The 27,149-nt window shown below is 42.1% G+C and overlaps 1 protein-coding gene across 1 annotated transcript in view; it reads left to right on the top strand.

Annotated features, from left to right (window-relative positions):
* Positions 1 to 27,149, top strand: part of SV2C (synaptic vesicle glycoprotein 2C) — a 96,887-nt gene that overhangs the window by 16,668 nt on the left and 53,070 nt on the right. Inside the window, exon 2 of the mRNA XM_072138184.1 lies at positions 10,673 to 11,345. Within this exon, the coding sequence (XP_071994285.1) occupies positions 10,784 to 11,345 (562 nt within the window). The 5' untranslated portion in view covers positions 10,673 to 10,783. The remainder of the gene's footprint in view (positions 1 to 10,672; positions 11,346 to 27,149) is intronic.

Below are 27,149 nucleotides of genomic sequence, written 5' to 3'. Positions count from 1 at the left end.
AAAAGTGTGTTTAATGTTTGTGTGTTCATTATTTTTTATGTTGTGCATGTTTACCTATTTTTGCAATCCCCTTAATTTATTTGCTTTGTTCAGTCCAAAAATGGAGAAAAACTGGAACAGAAAGATGTCTACAAAAAAAAAGACTTGTCATACCCCCTCCCCTGTAGACTGCAGAGGCTCTATGTACTATTCATGGACTATACAAATAGTAATTGTCTTGTCCTGGCCCAAAAGGAGCTGTGGCTGGTGCAAAGCCCACCTAATAGGTAACATATTCATACCCCTAATGGGTGGGAAATGGTTTTTAAAGCAATTGTCAAAATATAGAATGTGCTCCTGCAAATTTATTTACGAACTAAAGTGGAAAAAATATAACAGCAAGATTCAAGATGATGGACTGAAGCTATCATTACAATAACCTGCTTTAGTTAAGAACCCAAATGTATAAGCACTTACTATTAATATTATATGTATGTTTATGAAAAATAAAATAAAAAAAGTTTAAAAAAAAAAAAATTCCCATCTTAGGAACAACTCTACCTGTTCTGTTTTATACTGTAGAAGTTAGACACATCATCATATTTAATGGAAGACAGTGGTCAAAAGCCTGCGGGACTCGAAACAAAATCTGTAACGGGCCCTATAAGTGGAATGTATTGTTTTGGAACTGGTCTCTTCCTAAGGAAAAAACACATGGGTCCACTATGACTCATGGGCCTAAGTGCAACTCAGGGTGGGTGCCAGCACTGGGTATACCTGCCAGGGCCCATAGCTGCTGGGGGCACACATAAGGCTGTACATAAGGAATCCATGGGGGCGAGGGGGGCTGTATCTAATGAATCCATAGGGTGTGAGAGGGGCTTTATATAAAATAACCGTGAGGGGGATTTATATAAAATAACTATGAGGGGGCTGTTTCGTATGATCAACTAGGGAATATTTTAAGGAACAGGAGACTGTTTTAGTTTCAGAATTTTAATGCCGCCATACGAGTTCACTGCAAAGAGGGCCCACTCAGGTTCTGTCGCCCAGGGCCTACTAAAACCTGGAGCCGACCCTGGCGCAACTACAGCCTGAAAATGGAAGGAAGAGTGAACATCTAGATGCTGCCGAGGTATCGGCCTGGCCTCATATAAACTGTTTCGTCACTTGGGACCTCCCTGATTGTACGCTCAGCAGAGGCTGTGGATGGATGCAGTACAGCTGCATCCAACCCCCATAGGCCCATAGGCTATTGTGGCCTCTGCTGAGTGATTTCCTGGTGTATATGCTGAACATATCAAAAACTTACTATGAACCAAGCCTTACTGCTATACCTAGAGGAAAGCCGAGTGAGTAAATAGTATACTTATGAATATATTAAAATAACCAAAAGTAAACAAATGTCAAGGCATTGGTATTATTATAGTAGTAAATAGATAATGTAATAAAATGTAAAATCAAAGCTCCTGAAATCCAATGTACCATATAAAGATGTATAATTTAATATGTTCAATTATTCATTTTCAGAGAGGAGACTACAGTCTGTACAGGAACGGATATGATTTATTTATACCCCACAATGCTTAACTATTTCACACTGTTCAAATATTTCACTGCGCTCCATGTACAACACAGATTTCTGGTGACTGGCACTCGCATCATATGTGACATTTACAAAAATATGAAGACGTTTTTACATTTTTCTTTCTGTAAATGAGATTTAGACAGCAAGGATAAATAATATATATGATATAAAATGCAGTCTGTTTGCTAGTGAAGAATAAGACAATAAAATCATGTATTCGCTTTACTAACAAAAGAAGCCATTACTATGAAACGCTGATCAACATAACAATAGAGTAAATCCGTATAGTGCTAGATAGATGGTGCCCCAGGGGCTAATCCATAAATTGAACCTGTGCACAATGCACTCAAAATTAGGTCAGTAGTAAGTGACTCAACTAGAAGACATTAAGGCAAACAACATTTGTAACGCACACAATATGCAAAATGGGTCCAATCAGAAGTATCTTCCTGAGTCAGGGCTTATCTTCCAAAGTCTGCATTTTTGACACAGAATGGACTATTAAAAAGTAAAATAAAAAAAATTGTATATAGTCTGTTTGCTGGGGATCTAGAAGCTGCGACTCCCATTAAAGGGGTTGTCCGAGACCTATGAAAAACAGATGACGGCTACCTTGTACTTACCTCCGAGGTCCCTCCTGGCATCCCGCGTCCCACCCAACATCGCATGAAACAGCAATGAGATAAGAGGACTGGTGGGTGTGAGTGTAGCTGCCGTGCCCCTGTGAACAGGAGCACGGCTAGAGAGACAGTGGCATGGGACAGCAGGAGGAACCGTGGAGGTAAGTACAAGTTTATGCACACAACTATACTGGGTCCATCAAGGTATATGACACCCAGTCACAGTGTGGTGAACACGCAGGGGCACATTTACTTACCCGTCCTGTTGATGCCGCCGATCCGGAAAGTCTGACGAGGATTCGGAGCTGCCGCGATTCACTAAGATCGTGCGTCCAATTTCTTGCATGTGTCGCTTCCCTGCTCAGGTTCGCTGGAGGTCACCATCTTCTTCCCAGTGCATGTAAGCGTTGATCTTGTGACACAATTTTGAAAGTTAAATTCCACTGTTTGTCCAAATCACCCGCCCCCCAATTTCTGTCGCGTGCAAGCCGGCGCCTCTGCGCCAAAATCCGATCTCGTGCGACAAAATCCTGGGGCAATTCGGCGCAAAATGGAAATTGTCGGGAAACCTAATGAAAATGTGCTCCGCGGACCCTTAGTGAATGAGCCCCACAGTGTTTCACCACGACTATGATTCCTTAGTGAAGGGACCTATGATTCCTTAGTGAAGGGAGCATGGAATCTGGTGACATTGACTTTGCAGGCCACCTTTCAGGCTCACGAGGCCATGCATGCTCCATTGGGGATTCTGTGTAAGGAATATGCAAATAAGCTTTTTGCCATTGGAAAAGGTAAACTTTGCTTCTACAAATATGTTCTATGCACATCCTCCTTTTGAAGGACTGATCTTGCAAAGACAGGGTGTTCCCAGTATGGAAATTGGGGAGGATTTTAATTGATTTGTAAAACAACCAACTTAGGTTTAGGAGACACGTTCTGATGCAGTCATTTATATACAATTTAAGTTAGATGAATATGGAAAGAAGGAACATATTTTCTCAGCCTATAATAAATGATTCTGTGTAGACCTCAGATTTCTGCTGTTTGGCCATTCTTCATGTAGGGTTCAGCTTTGCTTATAGTCACCATTATTTCCCATTTTCTGGTGTCTTGCAGGGAAAATGCAATTTTACTGAGTGAAGTCATCTTGCTACAAAGTCATTTCATTAAAACAGATACTGTAGTGTTTGGAAACATTGGGTCAAAGAGTCCTATAAATCAATGTGACTTCCCCAGTGGAATTCACATATCTCTTTACTTAATCACTGGAGGATCCGGCTTTTAACTGTCGTGATAAATTAATAGAAATCCAATAAGAAGCAGACGTAATTGAATTTTACAATTATCTTTTTTTTCTGTATTCAAAACTTTATATTCATTTATCAGATGCAATATAAATCATGGCCATTTCAGTATTTTATAAAATTTAATAACACGGTTACTGTATTAGACCGATGACAAGAGCTTCTTTTTAGCTTTCTCACTATTTTTCACGTCTTTACAGAAACTTGTCCTAAAATGAATAGTATGAAAAATAAGAGGGTCAGGGCAGATTATTTGAAGACACAAGAGTATTCGGGAACAAGGTCCATATTGGGGTTCAGAATACAGGTCTGGAACAGGGTACAGGGAACAGGCTCAGATACAGGTTTGGGGTACCACATAAGATTGGGTTTCAGGGTTCCAAATCTGGCAGGATACAAGGTTTGGTGTTCATGATCAGGCTGGGGTTCAGGATCAGGCAGGATACAAGGTCCAAGTACAGGTTCAGGGTTCCTGATCAGGCAGGATACAGGCTTTCAGGTCAGATGGCTCAGATGCAGGTTTGGGGTTCCTGATCAGAGTTTCAAGGTTCTGGATCAGGCAGGATCCAGACTCAGGTCCAAGTTAGGGCAGTGATGGTGAACCTTTTGGTGAGAGAGTGCCCAAACCCAACAAAAATCCACTTATTTACTATGAAGTGCCAACATGGCATTTTAAGCAGTAACTTATTGCTACCTGTTCTTCCAATCTTTCAATCATATCGGCCGCCTGAGGCCACCAATACAATTGAAAAAAGAAGGGCAAATTCAGACTTAGACATTGTAGCTTCTCTCCAGGGTCTCTCAGTAGAGGAATAATGGTGGGTCCAACAGGATGACCTCCAAAGATATTGCAGTTCTGTCAACACCTTCTCAATTTTCATACAGTTCCAAACAGCTTTAAAATAGCGCTGAGCGTAGCATCTGTTTCCTGGGACTGCCTGGTGGATTTGGTCCTATTTGGTGAACTCTGCCCTGGTCTGAGTGCCCACAGAAATGGCTCTGAGTGCCACCTCTGGCACCTGTGCCATAGGATCGCCACCACTGAGTTTGGGGATCCAGATCATGCTTGGCTCAAGGCTGGATACAGGTTAAGGTACCATTACAGGGTTTCAGGTCCAGCAAAACACAGAACAAAAAACAACAGAGGTACTGCAAGTAACAGGAGAAAGTATAACCAGCCCTGAGTAAACTGAAGATTAGCCATTTATCCAGTTCCTGGAGACCACACAAGCAGCTGACAGGGTAGGCCCTGCATCTCTCGCACAGCTGAGACTAACACTGATCTCCAGAATTAAGGATCAAATTTTCCAAGGAAATTAAATTTAAGGCCCTAAATTGTCTATTTTTATACTACATTTATGAACATACCACAGATCTAATGGTAAATTAGGTAAAATCTAAATAAATTTATAGAACATTATTTTATAATTGCAGTATAGTGTCAGGCCCACCTGTGGAATGGATAATGGGTGTGAAACCCATATAATGGGGGTCATTTACTAAGGGCCTGATTCGCAGTTTCCCGACGGGTTACCCGAATATTTCCGATTTGCGACGATTTTCCCTGTATTGCCCCGGGTTTTTGGCGCACGCGATCGGATTGTGGTGCATCGGCGCCGGCGTGCACGTGACGGAAATCAGGGGGTGTGGCCGAACAATAACCCAACGGATTCGGAAAAACCGCCGCATTTAAAAAAAAAAGGGTCGTGGGACACGCGCTTACCATCACCAAGTATAGGATGGTGCACTCTGGCGGACCTCGGGGAACTTCAGCGCAGCAGCGACATCTGATGGACGTCGGAGGAACTGCCTTAGTGAATCGCCGGAAGACCCGAATCCACCGCACAGAACGCGCCGCTGGATCGCGAATGGGCCGGGTAAGTAAATCTGCCTCAGTATGTTTATTTTAAGCCATCCCATCAAAAAGAACATAGACAAAGTCAGAACCAACCTTAGCTACAATTATGTATGTGTTTGTGTAAACAATGAAGAAGATATAGAACTTATAGTAGTGCCCCTATAGTCCCAGGTCAACATCTGCAAAGAGTTTCTATGTTCTCTCTACATGTTTGTTTGGGTTTCCTCCGGTTTCCTCCCACACTCCATAAAACATAATTTAATGTTGCTTAGATTGTAAGCCCCATGGGGACACTGACTGATTTAGAAAGTTCTTTGTAGCCCTGCATAATTGATGTGCGCTATATAAATAAAGGAATTATTATTATTCGTTTGATTTGATGAATCTAACATTAATAACCTATGTAGGTCATCGGTGCAGTTACACCATGCAATCCTTTACAATACTTTACTTTACAATACAACATCTGCCTGGATAGATCCCAAATTCAGACTGCTGGATACACATTCACAAAAGGTCCCGTTGGGCATGAATGTAGTCATTTGGCAGGGCAATGTCATGGCACCAGGTGCTCACTATAAGTATGATGTCTTTCTGCACTTCTGCTTCCGTATACATTTGTAAACCAACAGACAGAATGGAATCGCTCCTACCCGTCATCATTGGCAGCGAGAGTAAATAGATAAAACACAAGTTGTTATTTTGATAAAAGAGAACCATTAAGACATCAGGAAGCTCAGACTGCAAAGAAGAGACTTCTGATTAGCCGAAGATTAACGGAGTTCATTACATTCTCTGTAATTGTGCTTTGTATGGAATAATGTTTAACTCCAACGTCCTTCATATTAACTACAGTGTTAACTATTATTTAATGAAGTGTATAAGGAGAGTAGCAAAGCACATTATCATGACTGCGATGGGATTGGAAATATTAAAAATAAATTGTATGATCTATACTGCATATCCTTATCAGTATTTGGTTTGCCAAACTTTCTCTAGCGCAGAGGTCCCCAACCTTTTTTGCACCAGGGACCGGCTTTAAGCTAGACCAGTTTTCCATGGCCCGGTGGGGGCGGGGCTTTGGTCATATGGGGTGGGGTTATGGAGGGGTGGAGCTTATAATATAAGATATCAGGGAGTGTCCGGACCAGATCCATCATATTGGTTTGGTGTAAAAATAAAGCAATGCAAAATGCATACAGCGTATCGCCATGTAGTATAAAATGCATGCAGCGTATCGCCATGTAGTATAAAATGCATACAGCGTATCACCATGTAGTATAAAATGCATGCAGAATACCGCCATGTAGTATAAAATGCATACAGAATACCACCATGTAGTATAAAATGCATACAGCATACCGCCATGTAGTATAAAATGCATACAGAATACCGCCATGTAGTATAAAATGCATACAGCATACCGCCATGTAGTATAAAATGCATACAGAATACCGCCATGTAGTATAAAATGCATACAGAATACCGCCATGTAGTATAAAATGCATACAGAATACCGCCATGTAGTATAAAATGCATACAGAATACCGCCATGTAGTATAAAATGCACACAGCGTGCCAAAAGTAGTATAAAACAGATACAACGTACCGCCAAGTAGTATAAAATGCATACCGAGTACTGCCATGTAGTACAAAATAGAAGCCCTGATAAATATCACAAATGCTGCATATACATACAGCATATATACACATAAACAAACAGTAGATACAGCATATACACATATACACATATATACACACATATATACACACACACACATATTACATATATTTACACATATATACACATATTACACATATATACACATATTACACATATATTTGCAAAGATAAAGTAACCTTACCTCTCTGCAGCGGTGGTGGCGCGGTGAGGTAGCCGGGAGCGGGTAGGTCTTGAGAGCCGGGAGGCTAGGGAGCCTGGAGCTTAAGCGTTGGCAGGGGGAGCCGGGGGCCGAGAGCCTGGAGGGGGGGGGGACGTTAGCGGAGCCGGGTTGAGACGGGAGTGGAAGGGGAGCCGGGAGCAGAGAGCCGTAAGCTGGTAGGTCAAGAGCCGAGAACTGGGAGCGGGGTGGCAGAGGGAGCAGAGAGCGGAGAGCGGAGGGAGTGGTAGGGTAGCTTGAGCAGGGGCAGGGAGCCGAGAGAGGGGGGGGGCGTTAGCAGAGACAGGTTGAGCCGGGAGCGGAGAGCCAGGAACCGGAGGGAGCGGAGAGCCGGGAACCGGAGGGAGCGGAGAGCCGGGAACCGGAGGGAGCGGAGAGCCGGGAACCGGAGGGAGCGGAGAGCCGGGAACCGGAGGGAGCGGAGAGCCGGGAACCGGAGGGAGCGGAGAGCCGGGAACCGGAGGGAGCAGAGAGCCGGGAACCGGAGGGAGCGGAGAGCCGGGAGCAGGGAGGATGTTAGCGGAGGGAGCGGGAGAGGAGCCTGGAGCTTGAGCGGGGGCAGGGGGAGCAGGGAGCCGAGAGCCTGGAGGGGGGAGCTCGGTGCCGGCAGGGTCTGGGGGCCGTTGTAAGGTGCCGGCGGCGTCGGGGGGTGGGCGCAAGGTGTTGGCAGCGTCGCGGAGCAAGGTGCCGGACACAGGGCTGCAACGTGGTCCCGTCCGGTGCGGGAGCTCAGTGCTGGCCGGTGCCGCCCCTGCGCGGACCGGCTGGTGAACTCCAACGGCCCGGTCCTGGTCCGCGGACCGGCGGTTGGGGACCTCTGCTCTAGCGGATGCAGCGTCTCCCAAGTAGTGCTTTGGGCTCTTTGGATAACCTTGTTGTTCTTTTCTCTACTGTTTAAGTCTCCTCCTCAACAGAAAACTGCACAGAACAATATGCTTGCAGTCATTGTTTCGTAAAATAGTTTTAATATTAGGGTGGCTTGAGTTGTGAATACACATTGTAAGATCGTGACGTGATGCTAGAAGTTACAGATAATGCTGTGTAAGCACATAGAAGCCAATGGGGATTATAATTACACTGAAGCACAGTGATATATTCTGTTTCTGTGATGCACGGAAATAGTACAGCTTGCCAACACTGTCTATACCACCCATTCACTCTTATGGTGGTTATTGAATTGGCGTATACTGAAAGGATTTCTCTATAAGGTTTTCTGTACAGTTTATCTGTATCCCACAATTAAAGGACTTTTCCCATAAAAGAAAATTCCCTAGTGATGTTTAAACAAGAAAGATAATTTTGACACCCTTACTTTACAATGTTACTCAGTTTTATTGCTGTTTTATCTCCTATCACTCAGTGATGGTCAGTGTAAGATTCCAGAGTGTGGATGGGGACTCTCTAAGCAAAATTATCCCTTTAGTGCTGTGAGATGCTGTGTGCTGACAATGTGATTTGATTATAAGAGTCCAGGTTTGTATACACTTTCATTTTGCCTCTGAACATTCACTAGTATCTGACAGATCAGAGATGATGAGATCCATGAGATGCATATTACACATGACATTCTCAGCTTTGCTTTAACAGCCATAACATACACATAGATCTGCTATATGCCTCCCTAACCCTCCCTTGGATAAAGACCTTATCTGCCTGTAACTTTCCTCACGATGTGTTGTTTGCCGGCAAGAAGTCAGTGTGAGTGTGAGTTCGTCCTGGAATGCAAGGGTGGGGGCTATTGGCAGAGAGCAGAGAGAAGCTTAATGCAGAGTCAGACAGAAGAACAATATGTCTTCCCGACCTTAAAGTCAGAAGATTTGCGATTGGATCCAGGGCAACCAAAATTTCATACACCATATCTACTATTGATGTGCAATAATGTAATTAAATGTTACAATCTGATGAAATGTTTGTGTATTTAGTTTCCATTTTGCACTATGAGTGACTATGGAAGCGGGGGAATATTAATTTTTTCACTCCACATGAAAAAACTGCAAATATTTTGGAGCTCCCATGATTAAAAACACAATAAATAAATGTAACAACACAGAAAAGAAGAATTGGGATAAAGATTCGTTTGGTATTAATACAATATTGCATTCATCTCAAATGGCATTTACCTCTAAAACTATTCTGTGAGTTCTCCCAAATAGGGTTGTTTGCTTCTTACATTGTTTGGAGGAGAACAAGTACATTTGGTACATTTTTTATGCGACTTATGCCAACATACAGTGTTAAATATAGTCCATAAATATTGGATTTTGAACATTTTAAGTGTGAATCACGGTCTATAGCTATAATTCATGGGAATATCTGGCTGTTGGGACCCCTGATAATGACTAAGTCACTAAGACTAAGAATCCTTGATTTGTGTTCCCTATCTTGTTGGTAGGGAAGGAATGGAAGAAGTATATAAAACAATGGCTTTTCATTTTGTGAGCCCACTCCATACAAAACTATGGGTAATATGGTGATAAACATGGAAGACTGCCTATAATGTACACTTGTATGGGATGGACAAAATGATTTTTTGTCTCTTACTCCACACAATACCTTCCTACCACATGTCTTCACTGTGGTGGATTTATAACGGTTTTCTAGGTTATATATATATTGATTACTTAGCATAGGTCATCTAAGTCTACTTTCACATGGTCCTGTGCCCACCCGTGACCAGATTCTAGGCATGCAGAGACAAGGTAGAGGGAGTGAGATCTTTTCACCACTCGCATCGCCATTTAAAGACAAGCGGCCACCAATCTCAACACAACCAGGTGCCATAAACTTCGGCTGGACCTGTAATCTGGCCACAAATGATGCGGCCCCCATTATGGTTGTGTGAATAAGGCTTAAATCAAATGTCAAACTCCTACCACCCCCACCAAACATTGATCGGCTGCAACCTCCAGAATAAGGAGTAGCTAAGGGAACTAAGCTGGAAGCATTGCTCTGCTATAGTGTAGTGGCTAAGTTGGGTTACTGTAGCTCACAGAGAACTGCGCTGGAAGCTTAGTCCTGCTGTTTGAGTAGTGGATAAGTTTGGTTACTGCAGGTCAGAGTTTTCATACTAGAAAAGAAATGTTAACTGACCAAGGTGGTCATTCAAATATAACCTTAATATGAAATAACTCCTTGCATAGACAGAACTTAGGGCGCTTGTACTCTTCCAATAGCAGAATACATGATCCGTTCAACGAAGAGCATACAGTAGATTCGGAATATGAATATTGGAGTAAGCTGCTCCAGACATATCTGTCATTGCCTCATAGTGACAATCATTGACCTTTTTTTGAATGACATAGGCAGAGTGAATGAGTCATAAGATTGCCAATAGATCACGCAAATTGTTCAAGGCATTTTCTTTAAGTTTTATATTAAACTTTCTTCACTACTAAAATTGTTCCCTCTTCTTTGTGTTGCAGATGCATAATTCAAATTTAGTGTAATACATCATCTGTGTAATAGGAAAAGCACCTAATCTATCAACCGGAGACGTCTACTGCCATTTGTGGAATAGTAAGTTATTCTACACAATGGAAGATAGCTACAGAGACAGGACTTCACTAGTGAAAGGTGCTAAGGACATAGCTAGGGAAGCAAAGAGACACACATCCAAAACTGCAAATAAGCCAAGAGAAGCAGTGCATGATGGATATGTCCACAGGGTTGAAGATCACTTCCCAGATGAAGAGGAATACTATTCACAAGGCAACTACAATGAAGAGGGTAATGATGATGAAGGCTCTAGCGATGCAACGGAAGGGCATGATGAAGATGATGAGATTTATGATGGGGAGTACCAAGGAATTCCTGGTCAAGGGAAAGATGGCATGGTTGCTTTAGGTCAACCCGTTCCTGATGAGTATAAGGCCCGGCATGAGCTAGAAAGTGAAAGGAAAGCTGATGAAGAAGAGTTGGCGCAGCAATATGAACTCATTATTCAAGAGTGTGGACATGGCCGCTTTCAGTGGACTCTCTTCTTTGTGCTTGGCATGGCTCTAATGGCTGACGGGGTTGAGGTGTTCGTAGTTGGATTTGTTTTGCCAAGTGCTGAAACCGATATGTGTATACCAGATTCTGGCTCTGGCTGGCTCGGTGAGTACCAGTTTTATTATTATATGTTTTTTAAAATCTAAAACGTAAGATTACACATTATCATCAATAACTACAAAAGGTTGAGCCTCAGGAATGTTATTTGGTTGTAATTGATACCTTTTGACTTTGGTGGTTGAAGGACCACCCTTGAGAAATGGAAATAAAAGCAAGTTAACTTTCTGAAGGGTCTGTATCTTTACGTGTACACCCAAAGGTTTACAAAAGGTTTGGATAGAGAAGCAAAAATATACCGTTACATTTTTTGATGTTAAGGGTTATCATGGTTATTTTTCTTTATTCAGGAGATTTGTGCATGTCCTTTTTTTACCCACAGGTACAGGTTTTGATTTATCATAGAGGGTGATATATTTGGTATTTGTATTTGATGATTTTTGCAACTTTTTAAAAAAATTAAATGCACAAAAAAGTCACAAAATCATGACCTACGTGTACTATTCTATTGCTTATGTCAGCTGGAGGGTGGAGTTTTTTTTCGCAAAAATTTTTAGATTTTTTACCAGAATTGTGCATAAATGTAAGAGTTATCATACATCTACATCTGGATTTAAATGATATTTTAGGTGCAGAACTAAAACAAAAGTCAAAGTGAACTTTACTGGGTGGATGAAACAAAAAAACCAATTTCCAAAGATTCCAATCATTAACATGCCTTACAACAAACAATTGTACATCTAGAAACTCAGAAGGAAAACAGGTAGACTTTGAGGACAATTACATTACAGGCAGTCCCCGGGTTACATACAAGATAGGGTCTGTAGGTTTGTTCTTAAGTTGAATTTGTATGTAAGTCGGAACTGTATATTTTATCATTGTAATCCCAGCCAGAACTTTTTTGGTCTCTGTGACAATTGGATTTTAAAAATGTTGGGTTGTCATAAGAATCAGGATTAACACTAAAGCTTCATTACAGACACCTGTGATAACTGTTACAGCTGATTATTGCAGCCTAGGGCTAAAGTACAATAAATTACCAATATCCAGAGGTCCGTTTGTAACTAGGGGTCGTATGTAAGTCGAGTGTTCTTAAGTAGGGGACCGCCTGTATAATGTTTTAGTGGAGTCCTATTTTAGATTATTTGCAGATACTAGTATGAATAAGAGCGGTACGACAAGATGGCATAAGATGTTTTTTGGGAATAGACTACGGAAGTTAAAGTTGGACCAGACAGTCTTAAAGAAAGACAAATTTATCAATCAGCATTTGACACTTTGATTAGTCTGGAGCAGTTTAATAGTGTCATGGCCACATTTATTAAAGCCCCTGCACCAGTTTTTTGATGTTGCACGTCCCATGTTAAAGGTGCACTAAAAAAAAAACTTGGTGCACTCTGTTGATGCACTGCAGAGGCGCCAGATTCATGCAGAACGTGCGCCAGAAATCCTGAATCTGGCGCCCGCTGCACACTATACAGGCAACTACATATAGTACAGACTGACCTGTTTTTGATAGATGTGGGCCTTTAGGTCAGGGGTGCACAACCTTTATTGGTCAGAGGCCATCTCTCAACTTCAAGGAGCCGCAACAGTTACCAGCACCCTAGACATGCTAAAAACCACAGTACAGCACAAATTCCACCCTAGAAATCCTACTGCATAATGCTATATTTGTACAATAACTAAAACAGACCCCAGAGCAGACAACAAATATAGTGCAAAAACAAAAAAGTAATAGTACTGGAGATCACCCCCAGAGCAGACTTATAATGCAGGAGACCTCTGAGCAGACATATAATACGGGAGACCCCAGAGCTGGCTATAATACAGGAGACGCCCAGAGCAGACTATTATTGAGGAGACCCTGGAGCAGAAACACAATAGAGGAGATCCCCAGGGCAGACCTATAATACAGGAGAGCCCCGGAAATTTATATAATACTGTAGACTCCCAGTACAAGTCTATAATACAACCCCCCCCCCCTCCCGGGCAGACCTGTATACATGGTATCCATGTGCAACCAGTTTAGCTTTGGGACTCTTGTGCTGGTCCTGGTATGAATAGTGACTGACTCATTGGGAACAGACATCTGGTGCTTGATTCTGTAGGATCAGGCAGGCAAATTGTCAGGAACAGCCCATAGTCAGGGCAAGCAGCAATGTAGCAAAAGGGACTTAAACGGTGGCAGCACAGTTTCAGGAACAAGTCAGGGATGTACATGGAGAATATCATACCAGGATTGTGGTCTGAGAGCAAACCTTTTATTACCCGGAGCATGCACCTGAGGTCTGGCTGGGGTGACACACAGGCCCTATAAATGTAAGGGGGTGATGAGTATGCACGCAATAGGACCCAGAAGCCGCTGGTTGGGAGCCTGCTAAGACACGATAACCTTATACTATCAATGTTACAATGGATACAATCAACTTATGAAGTCTTTACCGGTTAGGTCACTTGCCATACAGAACTTACATTAGCAATACAGGCAGTCCCCGGGTTACATACAAGATAGGGTCCATAGGTTTGTTCTCAAGTTGAATTTGTATGTAAGTCGAAACTGTATTTTTTATAATTGTAGATCCAGACTAAAAATTGTTGCCCAGGGACAATTGGAGTTTCATCATTTTTTGGTGTAATTGAACCACAGTCAATTGGTGGGCAGAGGGGTCTGTCTTTAAGTATAGGTCGTCTGTAAGTCGGGTGTCCTTAAGTAGGGGACTGCTTGTATATGTAAACGGTTACAATAATTACAATATTAGACTATATTTTTCATTCTGTAATACTGCCTCAATATTAGAAATATACTGAACACTTACTTCTTTATCAAAGTGTAGAAATTTTCAAAAGACTTCAACCTCAAATATATTCAGCTGTAATGTACATATATTTTTGATATTCGACAGGAGAAATGTTCAGTAATGAAGTGATTTAGTTCATCCATTTACTGTCACTCACTGTCTGATACCACAGAGCAATTTGGGTAATAGATGTTGACACTCCATCAGCTACGTATTAATAAGCCAAGATATTTGCATATAATTCAGTAAAGCAATTCATCCAGGACATAAACCTAGAAAAAAATATTCTCCTGCCGTCTTTGGCACTGAAATTGCTAAAAAAACTTTCAGTTTTTGACTTAAATGACATTGTTTTTATTATTAAATGGGATATTATTAATTAGGATATTAAATTGGGATACATTATTTTCCAAATTGATTTTTTAAAATAATTGTTCTGTGCTGTTATTCTTACTGTTTCAGTTTGCAAATAATATAATAAATGCTTTTACACATTTACTCCCTGAAAGTTTGTGGAGTCACAAGGACATCTAGACAATTTATTCATCATACGTCGGTGCATGGTGCGCCAGCCCCCACCCATCCAGTGCACCTGATATATCAGGAAGCTCAGGCCTGAACGTGCGCCGGTTATAGCTAGTGTGCAGGAACCCCCACTGCGGGTGAGCTCCCCTTCACACCACTTCATGTGCGATTGTTGTGGAGGAGGTGTGAAGTGGGAAATAGTCATACTTCCTGGTGTTCTGTGCCAGGAATTGTGATTATTTTAGGCCCTGTAAATTTACCCCAATGTTTTTTTTTTTTATTATATTCTATTTGATATTCTTTTTTAATTTTTTTTTATTAGTTTAAGTTAGATGGGTGGCATCGTTGTTCGGCTGAAAGTTGAGCCTCTAGCCCAGTCTTAAATTTAACCAACTGAAACAGGCCTTACTCATGACCAGCTTTGTACTTACTGCCATCTGTCTTTCCCATGAAAAGCCTCTGCACGGTACGGCACGGCATCACTATGCTTTACTGTTGGAATAATTATCTAGGAGTGATGGTAAAAGTTGGCTGCACAGATAAGGCGGATTTAAAGGGAACCTGTCACCACATTTGCATACATACAGCCAGTGACAGGTTCCTATAGAACTCTATTCACTTACTGACACTCTTCTTTTAGCTAAAAATTGTGTCCCTTACATCCACATAAATCACATTTTATCTTATATTACCTGGCATCAGAGGGGGCGTGTCCTGCTTGGCCAGTCCCTCCCATCTATTCGTCCAAATTCTTTATGCCTCCTTACTGATCACAGTTCATGTCATGTGACCAGAGTGACATCATCGCAGGTCTTTTAGCCTGTTAATAATAGAAAACTTTACCCCATGCATGTATCTAACCACATGAAGTCACAGCAGCCTCCATGGACTTCTACTCCTCTCCATCCTCCATGAAGGCTGCTTAGACTTAATGTGGTCAGATATATACTTGGAAGGACTTTATCAGCAGACATTGTTAGTCAGGGTGGTTAAAATTTGGTGATAGGTCCTCTTTAATCATTAGTGTCTGAGGTAGAACTGTTCTAGTTGCCCATGGAAACCAATCAGAGCTCAGCTTTAGCTTCATAAACAACTGTGGGAAAATGAAAGCTATGCCCTGATTGCCTTCAGATAAGTGTTTCCAATATATCCATAAAATACATCTGATTCAGATTTTGCTGCTACAGATTTTTCATTGCGATGATGGGTCTTTCCCAGTCTAAGACTGTAGCGTTCTGCTTTTAGGGACGGTTTTAGACAAAGTGGGGCCCTGGGCAAAACTAAAAGTGGGACCCCAGACCGCCACCCCAAAACACCCCAAAACTATTTTATGAACAGTCACATTCAGTAATATTTCTCACTTTAGTCTTGCACAATAACACTTTGTAGTTACACACAGAAGTAGGTAAGTATCTGTAATATGGGACTGTAGGAGAATCATATAGGAAATAGACAGATGATAGGTAGATTAGTGATAGAAGATAAATATGAAAGATGGATTTATAGATAAATTATGGATAGAGGGATAGAAGATCAGTTTGTAGATAGATAGATAATAGAAGATATATAGATAAATAGATACACAAATAGCTAGATAGATAAATGGTTAGATGAATAGATGATAGATATATAGACAGGAGATAGATAATAAGCATCTTCAACCGGGCATTCAACCAAGGGGTTTAAAAGACCAATACATCCCCTGCGCACAAAAGTCGACATACAGGGGGCCCCTTTATGACAGGGGGCCATGGGCAATTGCCCAGTTTTCTGCCCCCTAACGTCAGCCATGACTGTGCTCCCATATGATAAATATCTGTAGGAATAGTTTGTAGATAAATCTCCAGCTCACCTGTTCAGCAGGTAGATCGCTTCTTGATGTGCAATATCCAGAATCCAAATGTGAAAGGTGCTCGGGTCACACTCGAGAAAAAACCTTTACCGCTTCAGGTATAGCATGCAGAAAAAGGGGTTGATAGATCCAGCACTAAAATTACATATTCTTTATTTAATCCATTTATGCAAATACAAAAAACAAAAAAGCCATGGTGAAAAATGAGCTGGAATGCTCCCTGTTAAAAAATACAGAAGCGGCAGACCTACGCGTTTCAGAAGTATACTGGCATGTCGTCCTTAGTCATGGCTTAGTGGTCTATAGTGAAAAGCAGATTGGGAGGGAAGGAGGGAGAACAGTAGTGGATTATTATATGAGTGGTTCGGGCAGAAGCACGGTGCTCAAGGCTTCTAGGGGGCCCTTGGCTACCTATCGGATTTGGTCCTAGAGAATAAAAACAGAGGACCTCCTGCACTGAAACTCCCATATGTTTGTGTCTGTTCTCAACACACATGAATACACCATCATTTGCAGGACCTTTTAAGGTCCTTAAACTACAGAACTGAATACAGACAGAAGGAACCCCCCTTTTTTTCCAAAGAAGTTTTGTTCTGGTACTTTATGTAGACACATAATAAATACATTTCAAACCATTAAAAAAATGTGACACAATATTCATACAATCCAGGACCCATGGTAGTCCTAATCCAATCCCTGAAAGAGAAGGATAAGAGTCAAAGTTAGTTACAAAGTTTCTAGTATTGACTCGTACTATTGATTAATAATAATTGTTTTCTTTGTAAAGTTAGTGATCATTTAAATGTAGAATTTCAATACTTCCTGTCATGCAGAACTTAGAATAGGCGATTTTTTTTGTATTTTAATCTTCATACAAAAAACATTACATTACTCTTTTTTGCTCTTTTGGAATTCTGAATTCATAAATTAAAATTCCGCAATATTTCACGTTCTGGCAACACACGATCAATATCAGTCAGAAAGCATAAAAACAACTAAGAAGTATTGTTCAATTATAGAAAGCCCTGGCAAGAACCTGTCCTTTTACCATTACAAATGATATTTGTTTCGTGGCAAATGCTTATGTTTGCCGGTAAACGTCTCACTCTTTTATTTCGACAATCTGTATGCTCCAGACATCTGTCCAATTTTTCACTGATGCACTTCAGCAGAAATAGGCACTAGAGAAAAGATTATAGCAGCGCTTCATCACTGGCAAGCAGGTGTCCCTTGTCAGATCAGCTTCCCGTCTTTCCCCGCAGGTCAGATGTGTCAGCTTAGCTGGCGTTCTGTGAGCCAAGCAGAGACAGACAGGTACATGATTCAGCGAAGACTTATCATAACCCCTTTCGGGATTGTACCATAGCTGTGCACACATGCTGATCCAGCAGCATTAACTCCCTCCAGTTTTTTTCTTCTTCTGCAGAATACTAATAGCATATCATAGGTATAGCCAGGCGAGGGATGGCGTATTATTATCTTCAACTATTCCCTAGCTAAAGCCGGCTCTATTACTACAAGCAGAGAGAGAAAGAGTCATGGTGCCCCACAGCAAAAAATTGGAATACAGAGGCATGAGCTTCAATGGTTATACAAATGAATATTAAAAGGCGTCTGTAAGTAGTCCATGACCATGTAAAACTGCTGCCAAAGCCAGGTAGGCAGGAGCCCTGTAGATCTGTGTGACCATACATTTGTGGCCGCAGGACAGTGAAAACTGATTTAAATTCCTGGATTGTATCTTCTTCTCCAAGAAACTGGGGCGTCCTCACCCTGCTTTTCTCTTTGCACTCTGCATTGGGCTTCTCCACAGCCTTTCCCCTGAATAAAGATTGTATCTGGTTTAGGGATGAATACTGTCAGGAAGTTACCGACAGACGCAGCCGTTCGTGCTGTTAGAGCCTAGTACCAGTGTATCATAAATGACTCTATGACTGTCTCTATGAATGTCTGTAACAGAACAGTAGGTGGTCCACCATGACCTCTGAAAGTCTTTATTCACACATCTTACTGCTCAGACCCCTGATCACCAGAGATGTTTCTATCAACCCCTTTACTCCCATAGACCACTTAATGTATGCAATAGATATGGTTACTTTGTTGAGGACCCTTTTTTATTGGCCACAAAAAGCAGATTCCATAGACATATAGTGGCAGGCAAGTCACCATGATGCCTCTGTCTGAACAGTATACATATTGGGGCACATTTACTTACCTGTCCCGTCGCGATAACTAAGATCATGTGTCCAATTTCCTGCATCTGTCGCTTCTCCGCTGAGATCCACCGGAGTTCACCTTCTTCTTCCCGGTGCATGTGAGTGCTGATCTTGTGACACAATTTGCTTTTTAAATTCTTCGGTTTGTCCGATGTTCACGCCCCCCGATTTGTGTTGCATGCAAGCCGGCGCCAATGCGACAAAATCCGAACGCGTGCGCCAAAAACCCGGGGCAATTCAGCGCAAAACGGAAAAGAATAGTGAAACCCGACAAAAATGCGGCGTTCGGACCCTTAGTAAATGTGCCCCATTGTATCCAGCAGGGAATACATGATCAAAAAAATGCAGGTGGCTGAGTCATTCCATACTTCTTTGTGTGACATAGCACAGTATATGGTCAGCTGAGGCCCTTATAGCCTATGGGGGACAGATGGAACTGTATGATTTCTATTCCCAGCCTCTACTGAGCGTACACTGTGGGTGTTTCTCAAGTGATTTAACTGTCCATATAAGAACAGTTACCTCACTGAGGAGACACCCAGCAGAAAATCACTGATAAACCTCTCTACCTCCTGTTTTTAAAGGGCACCTACCACCCCGATTCTACCTATAAAGGTAGAAGGGATGGTAGGTGGATGGATGGGACGTGAGGATAGCCCTTTTTTGGGCTAATCCTCACTTCCCGGGTGTCTTTTAGAAAACTTTATTTTAGCTATATGCTAATTTTTTTATGCGACTACTGGGGCGTGGAGTAGCCGGACATGAGGCTACTAGTCACGGCTACTCCACGCCCCAGTAGCCACGTTACTCCGCCTACCAGATAATCTTCGTCGCGCAGCTCCTGGTAGCTGCGTGCCCTCCTCCGAGTCTCCCGTCTACTGCGCATGCGCAGTATTTCTGGCCCCGGAGCCGTGGCCGCGCAGCATGCGCAGAATGCAGGGGACCCGGGCGAGGGCGCGCAGCTACCAGGAGCTGCGCGCCGAAGATTATCTGGTAGGCGGAGTAACGTGGCTACTGGGGCGTGGAGTAGCCACGACTAGTAGCCTCATGTCCGGCTACTCCACGCCCCAGTAGCCGCATAAAAAAATTAGCATATAGCTACAATAAAGCTTTCTAAAAGACACCCGGGACATGAGGATTAGCCCAAAAAAGGGCTATCCTCACGTCCCATCCATCCACCTACCACCCCTTCTACCTTTATAGGTAGAATCGGGGTGGTAGGTTCCCTTTAAGGGGGGCAAACTGAAGGAGGTATCCCATTGTATGATCATACGGTGAGATACGTAGTAGTTCTCCATTGTAAGGACTCATTGTAAGTTGGGAATCCTTCTGACATATCTTGTACAATAAAGGGCCATGACCTTTCAGAGAATGGGTATGACATTGCAGAAAGTAGGTTCCCCAAAATTTTGGGAATGTTGTGCCCTAAAGCTAAACCAAGGAAGAGATATAAAGTTAAATTAGTTACTCTAAGGTCTTTTCCTTTATTTATGGATATCTGTTGAACAACTTTTTAGGTCTTTGATATGTTCCTAGAAAATATTAGTTAAACCTGAAGTTACGAGGAAAGTGGAAGACCTCTAAGAACACTTGTTCTGCTGCCTTGTTCCTTCTGATAGATCTCAAGTATTGTTGTATGTGGACAAGAAAAAAAACAAGAGAAAATCATTCTGACAGTAATTTATGGAAATAAAAAATTGTCATTGTTGAGTCCAAGGCGGTTCTGCTTCTGTGAGGATCTAGATGAAGCATAACAATATTTTCTTGTTTGCCAGGTAGATGTTTCTGCATGTCTGAATTTCATTTCACTTCACTTGATTTGATGGACTCACTCAATATTGTGCTCAGACGATAAAGGGAAATTCATTGTCTAAGATATCTTTGTTTTCATTGCGATGGGATTGCATTGAACTTGTACTTAGAAGCCAGGTCTATGCAGTGAAATAGATTCATCAGCTTGCCTTTATCATTATCACAGCTGGAAAGCGTTTCAGTCTGTAGAGAAAGTCAGATGAGTGAGGGCAGTCACAGCGGGAGAATGTCCTCAATGGCCGAGAGGTATTAGGAAGCAAGAGAAACTTTACAAATATGATTACAGAACGTTGACTCACTTTCCGGCTACATCATTCCATGGCATTACACAAGTTGTTCCAGATGGTCTTAAAAAGACTGTATTACCTATATGTTTTATTAATTGACCAGATCCTAATATGTGTAATTTTTTTTTATTTTGCTTTTCTTTTAAATTCTATTCTCTGTAGATAGACGTCTTGTTCCAGTTGGTGTTTCTAACCAGTAAACTTTAGGGTAGGAGTGCTAAATTGTGAACGGTCTGTAAATCAGGGACCATGTGTTGGCTGGATTTCATGGAGCAACCTCAAAATAGTAGACCGGACTCCAAGAATCATAGTGAAATAAGATGGAAGGAGTCCCTGCTTCCCTACGGAACAACAGGGCCTATCTGTAATCTTGATTAAAATTTGTTGTCATATCCAACTTGGAGTCTGGTCTGCTTGGAATCTTGTTCTTGGTACTATGGTCAGTCTGTGAAATATGTTTCACAGATCAACCACGATGCATCTAACCTTTAATCTGGTGATGACTGACTTGTATAGAAAAGAGCTTTGGACATGCTCCATAACCTGTACAAGGAGGAGGAGGAAATTAGCTGTGGTCATCACCTTTCATCAGTGTCGGATCCAGAGTTATCTGTCGCCTTCCCTTATAATTACAGATGAGCAACCCATTAGTTTCACTTCATGTTGTCAGGATTCGGGATCAGTGGATCCTTTGGACCACCGCGTGAGGTGGTACTAGCCGACACCTGGGCCCGGAGTCTAAGTGGCACCTGGTTTTCACCAGAGCCCACCACAAAGCGGGATGGACTTGCTGCAGCAGGGTACTACCAGGTCGTTCCACAGGTGCAACTAGCTCGTGGTGTCAGGCGAGGTCGAGGTACCTTAGCAGGAGACAGTCTCGTGGTCAGGTTCAGGCACAGGGTCAGCGCAGGCGGCAGAGATGCAAGGTTAAGTCCAATCCGTGGTCAGCAACAGGAGGTCCAGGCAGATGTGAACAGGAACATAGGAACACGGGACACAGGAACGCAGGAACACATGAACGCAGGAACACAGGAACCCAGGAGCACGGGAGCAGGAACACACAGGAACGCAGGAACATGGGAACTCAGGAACACACTGGAATGCAAGAATATTGCAGGGGAGCTTTCTCAATGGCATAGGCTCAAAGATCCGGCAGGGTTTGCAGGAAGAGGCAGGCTTAAATAGATTTCCTTTAAATCTCTTGGAGCCGGGGCTCCCACCCCATAGGAGTCAGAAATGCATGCGCATGGCCAAGGAAAATGGTCTTGCTGTGGTGGGGTACCACCAGGTCGTTCCACAGGTGCAACTAGCTCGCGGTGGCAGCTGAGGTCGAGGTACCTTAGCAGGAGAGAGTATCGTGGTCAGGTTCAGGCACAGGGTCAGGGCAGGCGACAGAGATGCAAGGTCAAGTCCAATCCGGGGTCAGCAATGGGAGGTCCTGGCAGATGGGAACGGGAACACAGGAACGCGGGAACACAGGAATGCGGGAACACAGGAACGCAGGAACACAGGAGCAGGAACACACAGGAATGCAGGAATATCGCAGGGGAGCTTTCTCAATGGCACAGGTTCAAAGTTCCAGCAGGGTTTGCAGGAAGAGGCAGGCTTAAATAGATTTCCTTAAAATGGCCAGCACCAATTAACGGCGCGCTGGGCCTTTAAGTCTTTTGAAACCGGCGCGCCCTAGGAGTCGGGCATGCGCGCACGGCCGAAGAAGACAGAGCGGGATCCGGGAAAGGTAAGGTGCGCAGGCGCCTTACCTAGGGGAGGATAGAGGCACGGGTTCACCCGTGACACATGTCCAGCAACCTGACACCCCCTGGCCAATCATGGACATGGTAAGTAGCAAGGGGTGTCCATTTGCCGGATTAGCTGTTAGGCCATGAATCTGGTAATACTTCTGGGTCGCACGGCTGAACCCAAACTACGGGTCTGCTCATCTTTAATTATAATCCTCCTTGTGATGATAATGAGATCACCCATGAGAAATAATATATCTAAATATATAAAGTGATACGGAAAAGTAAAAAATTCTTAAAATATATTAACCCTAAGGACCAACTCCATTTTAGTTTTTTGCCTTTCCCTTTTTTACACCCCATCTTAAAAAAAAAACTTAACTATCTTTTTATATTTCTGTTTGTGGAGCTACAGGAGGGTTAGATTTCTGTTTAACAAAATTTACTTCCTAGTGACGGCACCTACACATTGGGGAACATTTACTTACTCGATCCTGTCGCGATCCCCGCTGTGCGTTGTCCGAGATCAGGTGCACTGGATGTCCTGCATGTGTCACTTCCCTGCGCAGGTCCCTCGAAGTTCACCTTCTTCTTCCCGGTGTATGTAAGTACATGTCTTGTGAAACAATTTTTACCACGTTAAATCTCACGGCTTGTCCGAATCCGACGGCCCGACCCCCCCCCCCCAATTTGTGTCACATTAAAGCAGTCACGATTGTGCCCCAAATCCAATCGCGTGTGACACAATCCTCTACTAAATACCTTTCCCAGAGGAAAACGTAGGAAAACCTGGCGGAAATGCGATCCGTGGACCCTTAGTAAATAAGCCCCATTGTATGTCCTGTATCTACAATATGGCATTTATTAAATTTCATGGGAAAGTGGACAACCCATTTATTTAAGAAATGTTGTCTCTATTATATCTGTTGGGTCCTACACACTAAATTCTGGTGGCTAATGAAAGCAAAATCTGGAGTTTGGCGCTAGTATCCAAATTCAAACCTATCCCATTGGACGCCTCTAAACCATAGTTACATATTATTGGCCTCTCCCCAGGTAATTTTCTCTATAAATTCTGGGCACCTGTGCTGTGGTCACTGCCAACTTCATAGTAACGGGATATGGAACACTTACAAGAGCCCGTATAATAAATAAAGCTGGACTAGAAACAGCTTTTATATGGAAATATATCCGCTATTTTACAGGAGGAAATTAGCCAGCTGTGCAGTCAGCATATGACTTCATCCACCCTTTGTTTTCTGGTTTGAAATATAATTTCATCACTTACCGTAACACTATAATTCTTATAATAAACTCCTATACTGGTTTTAAAGGCTTCCATAGTTCTAGTAAATGCATGGAAGTACCAAGAGGCCACAAGCTAAGCTATAACTCATTCATTCTTTCATGTTTTTCTTTTAAAGACCAACCAGAGAAATGTCTTCTTAATGTTTGTTTACCATCTGGATCTCAGGGCTCGCTTACCAATTTATTAAGCCTGCCTTTAAAGTGGGGTCTGGGGGACATTGGGCTCACCAGAGATAGTTACTCAGAGGGGTCATTCCATAGCGAGGAAATGTCTAGTCTTAATTGCTTTGCAAACTTACTGTAAGTTTGGCACATTAATTTGCGAATCAACCCACAAGAAACAGAAGCTTGTGAACGGAAGTGGTTTCACATTCAGTCTCCTGATGAAATAGTGCGGGTTGGATCTTCTGTTCTTCGGAGAATTCTATAAAACTCTTTTAGACTCCTATAGAGCTAGACACTTTATGAGACAATCGAATGTGATAAAACCAAGAAACCAAATGATAAAACCAAGAAACCGATTCAGGTTTCATCTTTTAAAATCTATGATCGGCGGGTATTAACTGTATAAATGCCGCTGATAAAGTCACCAATAACATTATAGCTACTGCTACTGGGTGCCCCATTTTGTGGAGGGCTGGCACTCCCAATGCTGTCATGCGGGAATGACCATCATACTCAAAATGATGAAGTGCTAGTGTCAGCGTGCATAGCAGTACCTGCTACACCCGCACACGTACAGATGTTAACAGTTGGTGGGGGAGGTTTTAGCTAAACCCAGACCGTGGACCATGGATATAATATAATATATGACCAATCATCCAGCAGAAGACAGCCCCTCTTAGTGATGATTTTGGAGCTAAGCGCTAATGTCTTTACCTTATCAGATGATTCGAAAATAACCTATTAAACCATAATGCTGATACTCTTGTGCAAGCGATAATAACAACATAGATTACATGCAGTGGACGTAACATTATCTCCTCCGATGCCCCCAATAAACCCCCTGACATTGCTGCAGTATGAGCATACATCAAAACACTTGAATCTCCATCAAATTTTTCGTAAGATTTGAATCTATCCTGTCCAAAAGTTGCTTCATCAAAAAAAAAAAAAAATTAGGGCTGGATTTAAATTAACAAAATATACCAGTTCTGACTTTCAACATTCAACTTAAGAACAAATCTACAAAATCCATCTTGCCTGTCAGCTGGAAACTGCATGTATGTGTTATAGAGAAGTATTCAAAAAATGTTACAAAACCCAAAATTGAGAAAAGCATATTAAAAAATACCCCTTGATTCAATGTTCTACCTTATCTAATGGGAAAACCATAGGCGCAAAATAAACAATGTTATGAGACTATAAAATCATTGTTACCTGGAGAGCTTAGTGTAGGTCCTAGTTTCTAAACCTTATATACTATAACATCCCTCCTTAGAGACAGACAAGTGTGCCACGCTTACCGGAGAGGGCGCTTGGAGGCATTATAAAACAAATGAGCACATTTAATTAGAGACTGAATCAATTAGAGGAGAATATTGGCCCCTTTTGGCAAGAACACAAATAAAGTAATAGTTCAATTACCATGTAAAATTTACCACCTGCAATCCTAAAAATTAGAACTCACTGCCAAAGGAAATTCTGCTGATTTCAGTCTGTAGAATTAGGGCTAATCCCTCGATGTAGAGAATGTCGGGCGCGTGACACACACATTAACGCAAATAGGTTTAGTAGGTTTATGTGCTGGTTGTTCCAAATAGTTTTTCTCATGTTGGTGAATCTGTTACTAACCGTAATATTAAAACATGACTGGATTTTAGGAAACAAAATACACATCTTGTACTGTATACACCTTCGGCAGCATTCAGGTATACTGTATTATTGTTGAATTGCAATATACTGTACATCAATTTGTTTGTAATCTTAGGCAAGGTTGACATTGGTATTCAGTGTTTTGTCAGACACCTTCATTACTGATTCCATTAAAATCATGGATAAAACATATGGATAAGACTTGGATAAAAATAATTGGAAGAATAAAGTAAGATCTATTTGTGTAAAATCTAATGTGTAAGTCACTAAAGTCACCCGATATGACACCCAAGTATACAAAAACTGCGGCATAAAAAGCCAAAAACTAATGAAATATCTATTTCTATATTATTATCATATAATGATAGACGAAATGAAAAGAAGAAACATATTTTATAATATTTTTTTTCTGCTTTTAAAGGTGTTTGTCCATGAAAGAAATTTCTCAAAATGTTTTTTTTTATCTGTCCAGGCCAGAATGCTATTGCAACTGAAATTCTGTGTGCCACATTTATTGAGGGTTTTAGGCCACTTTTAAGCTGTTTTTTTTTTACTTATGTGAATAAAAGCCATGGCTTCGATAAAAAGTGGGCGTGACTTCATTGGTACTTTGCAGATGGTGCCAGTCGCCAGTCTTATACTGCATCAGATTTATTATACAACATCAGACACAATGGGGCACATTTACTTACCCAGTCACTGAAGTTCTCAGAAAGTGCATTGTCCGACTATAATGCAGTGTGCGGCAGACAGAGTTCACCATCTTTTTAGTTGTGCAACATTAGCATAGGGCAGTGATGGCAAACCTTTTAGAGATCGAGTGCCCAAACTTCAACAAAGACCCGCTTATTTATCGCAAAGTGCCAACACAGAAATGTAATTTGTGATTTATACTCCCTTCTCTGTCACAGTTTTCATTGATACCAGCACCTGAGGACACCAATAAAGCAGAAAATAGTCCCAGGTAGAGCTGTCACTTTAAAATACTTCTTTGCACAGCAAGTCCTGGGCTGTCTGAGACTGCAGGAAGATACCTGGAGTCATCTCTGGTAATGGCCTGAGTGCCCACAGAAAGGGCTCTGAGTGCCACCTCTGGCACAAGTGCCATAGGTTAGCCATCACTGGCATAGGGCGTGCAACACCCTATGAGGGTAGTGTCTTAATTTGGGCACAGCTTGGCACTGGACGCGTGCTATCATTTTCAGTGGGATGTAAGTTGTGGTGTAATGGATTCATGATTTGGTGCAGAAACATAAAAGATTCAAAATATCTCCCCATTCATGAAGGTGAATTAGAACTCCCTAGACCATCTCTAATTTTGCACCAAAAACTGCAACAGGAAAGGAGTCTGAAAACAAGCAGTGCCACAATTTTGCTCCCCCCAAAAAAACAAGTAATGACTTTCGGAATACCACCAAAATAGTGGCACAGACACTTCATAATTAAGGCGCAAGAGGTGCAGCAAGGGGAAAAAAGCCATTTTCGCCAGTTTTCCAT

The sequence above is a fragment of the Engystomops pustulosus genome, chromosome 1 (genome assembly GCF_040894005.1).
Source record: "Engystomops pustulosus chromosome 1, aEngPut4.maternal, whole genome shotgun sequence".
Lineage (NCBI taxonomy): Eukaryota > Metazoa > Chordata > Amphibia > Anura > Leptodactylidae > Engystomops > Engystomops pustulosus.
The sequence above is the reverse complement of the archived record's forward strand: the minus strand, read 5'-3'. Positions and strand labels throughout refer to the sequence as shown.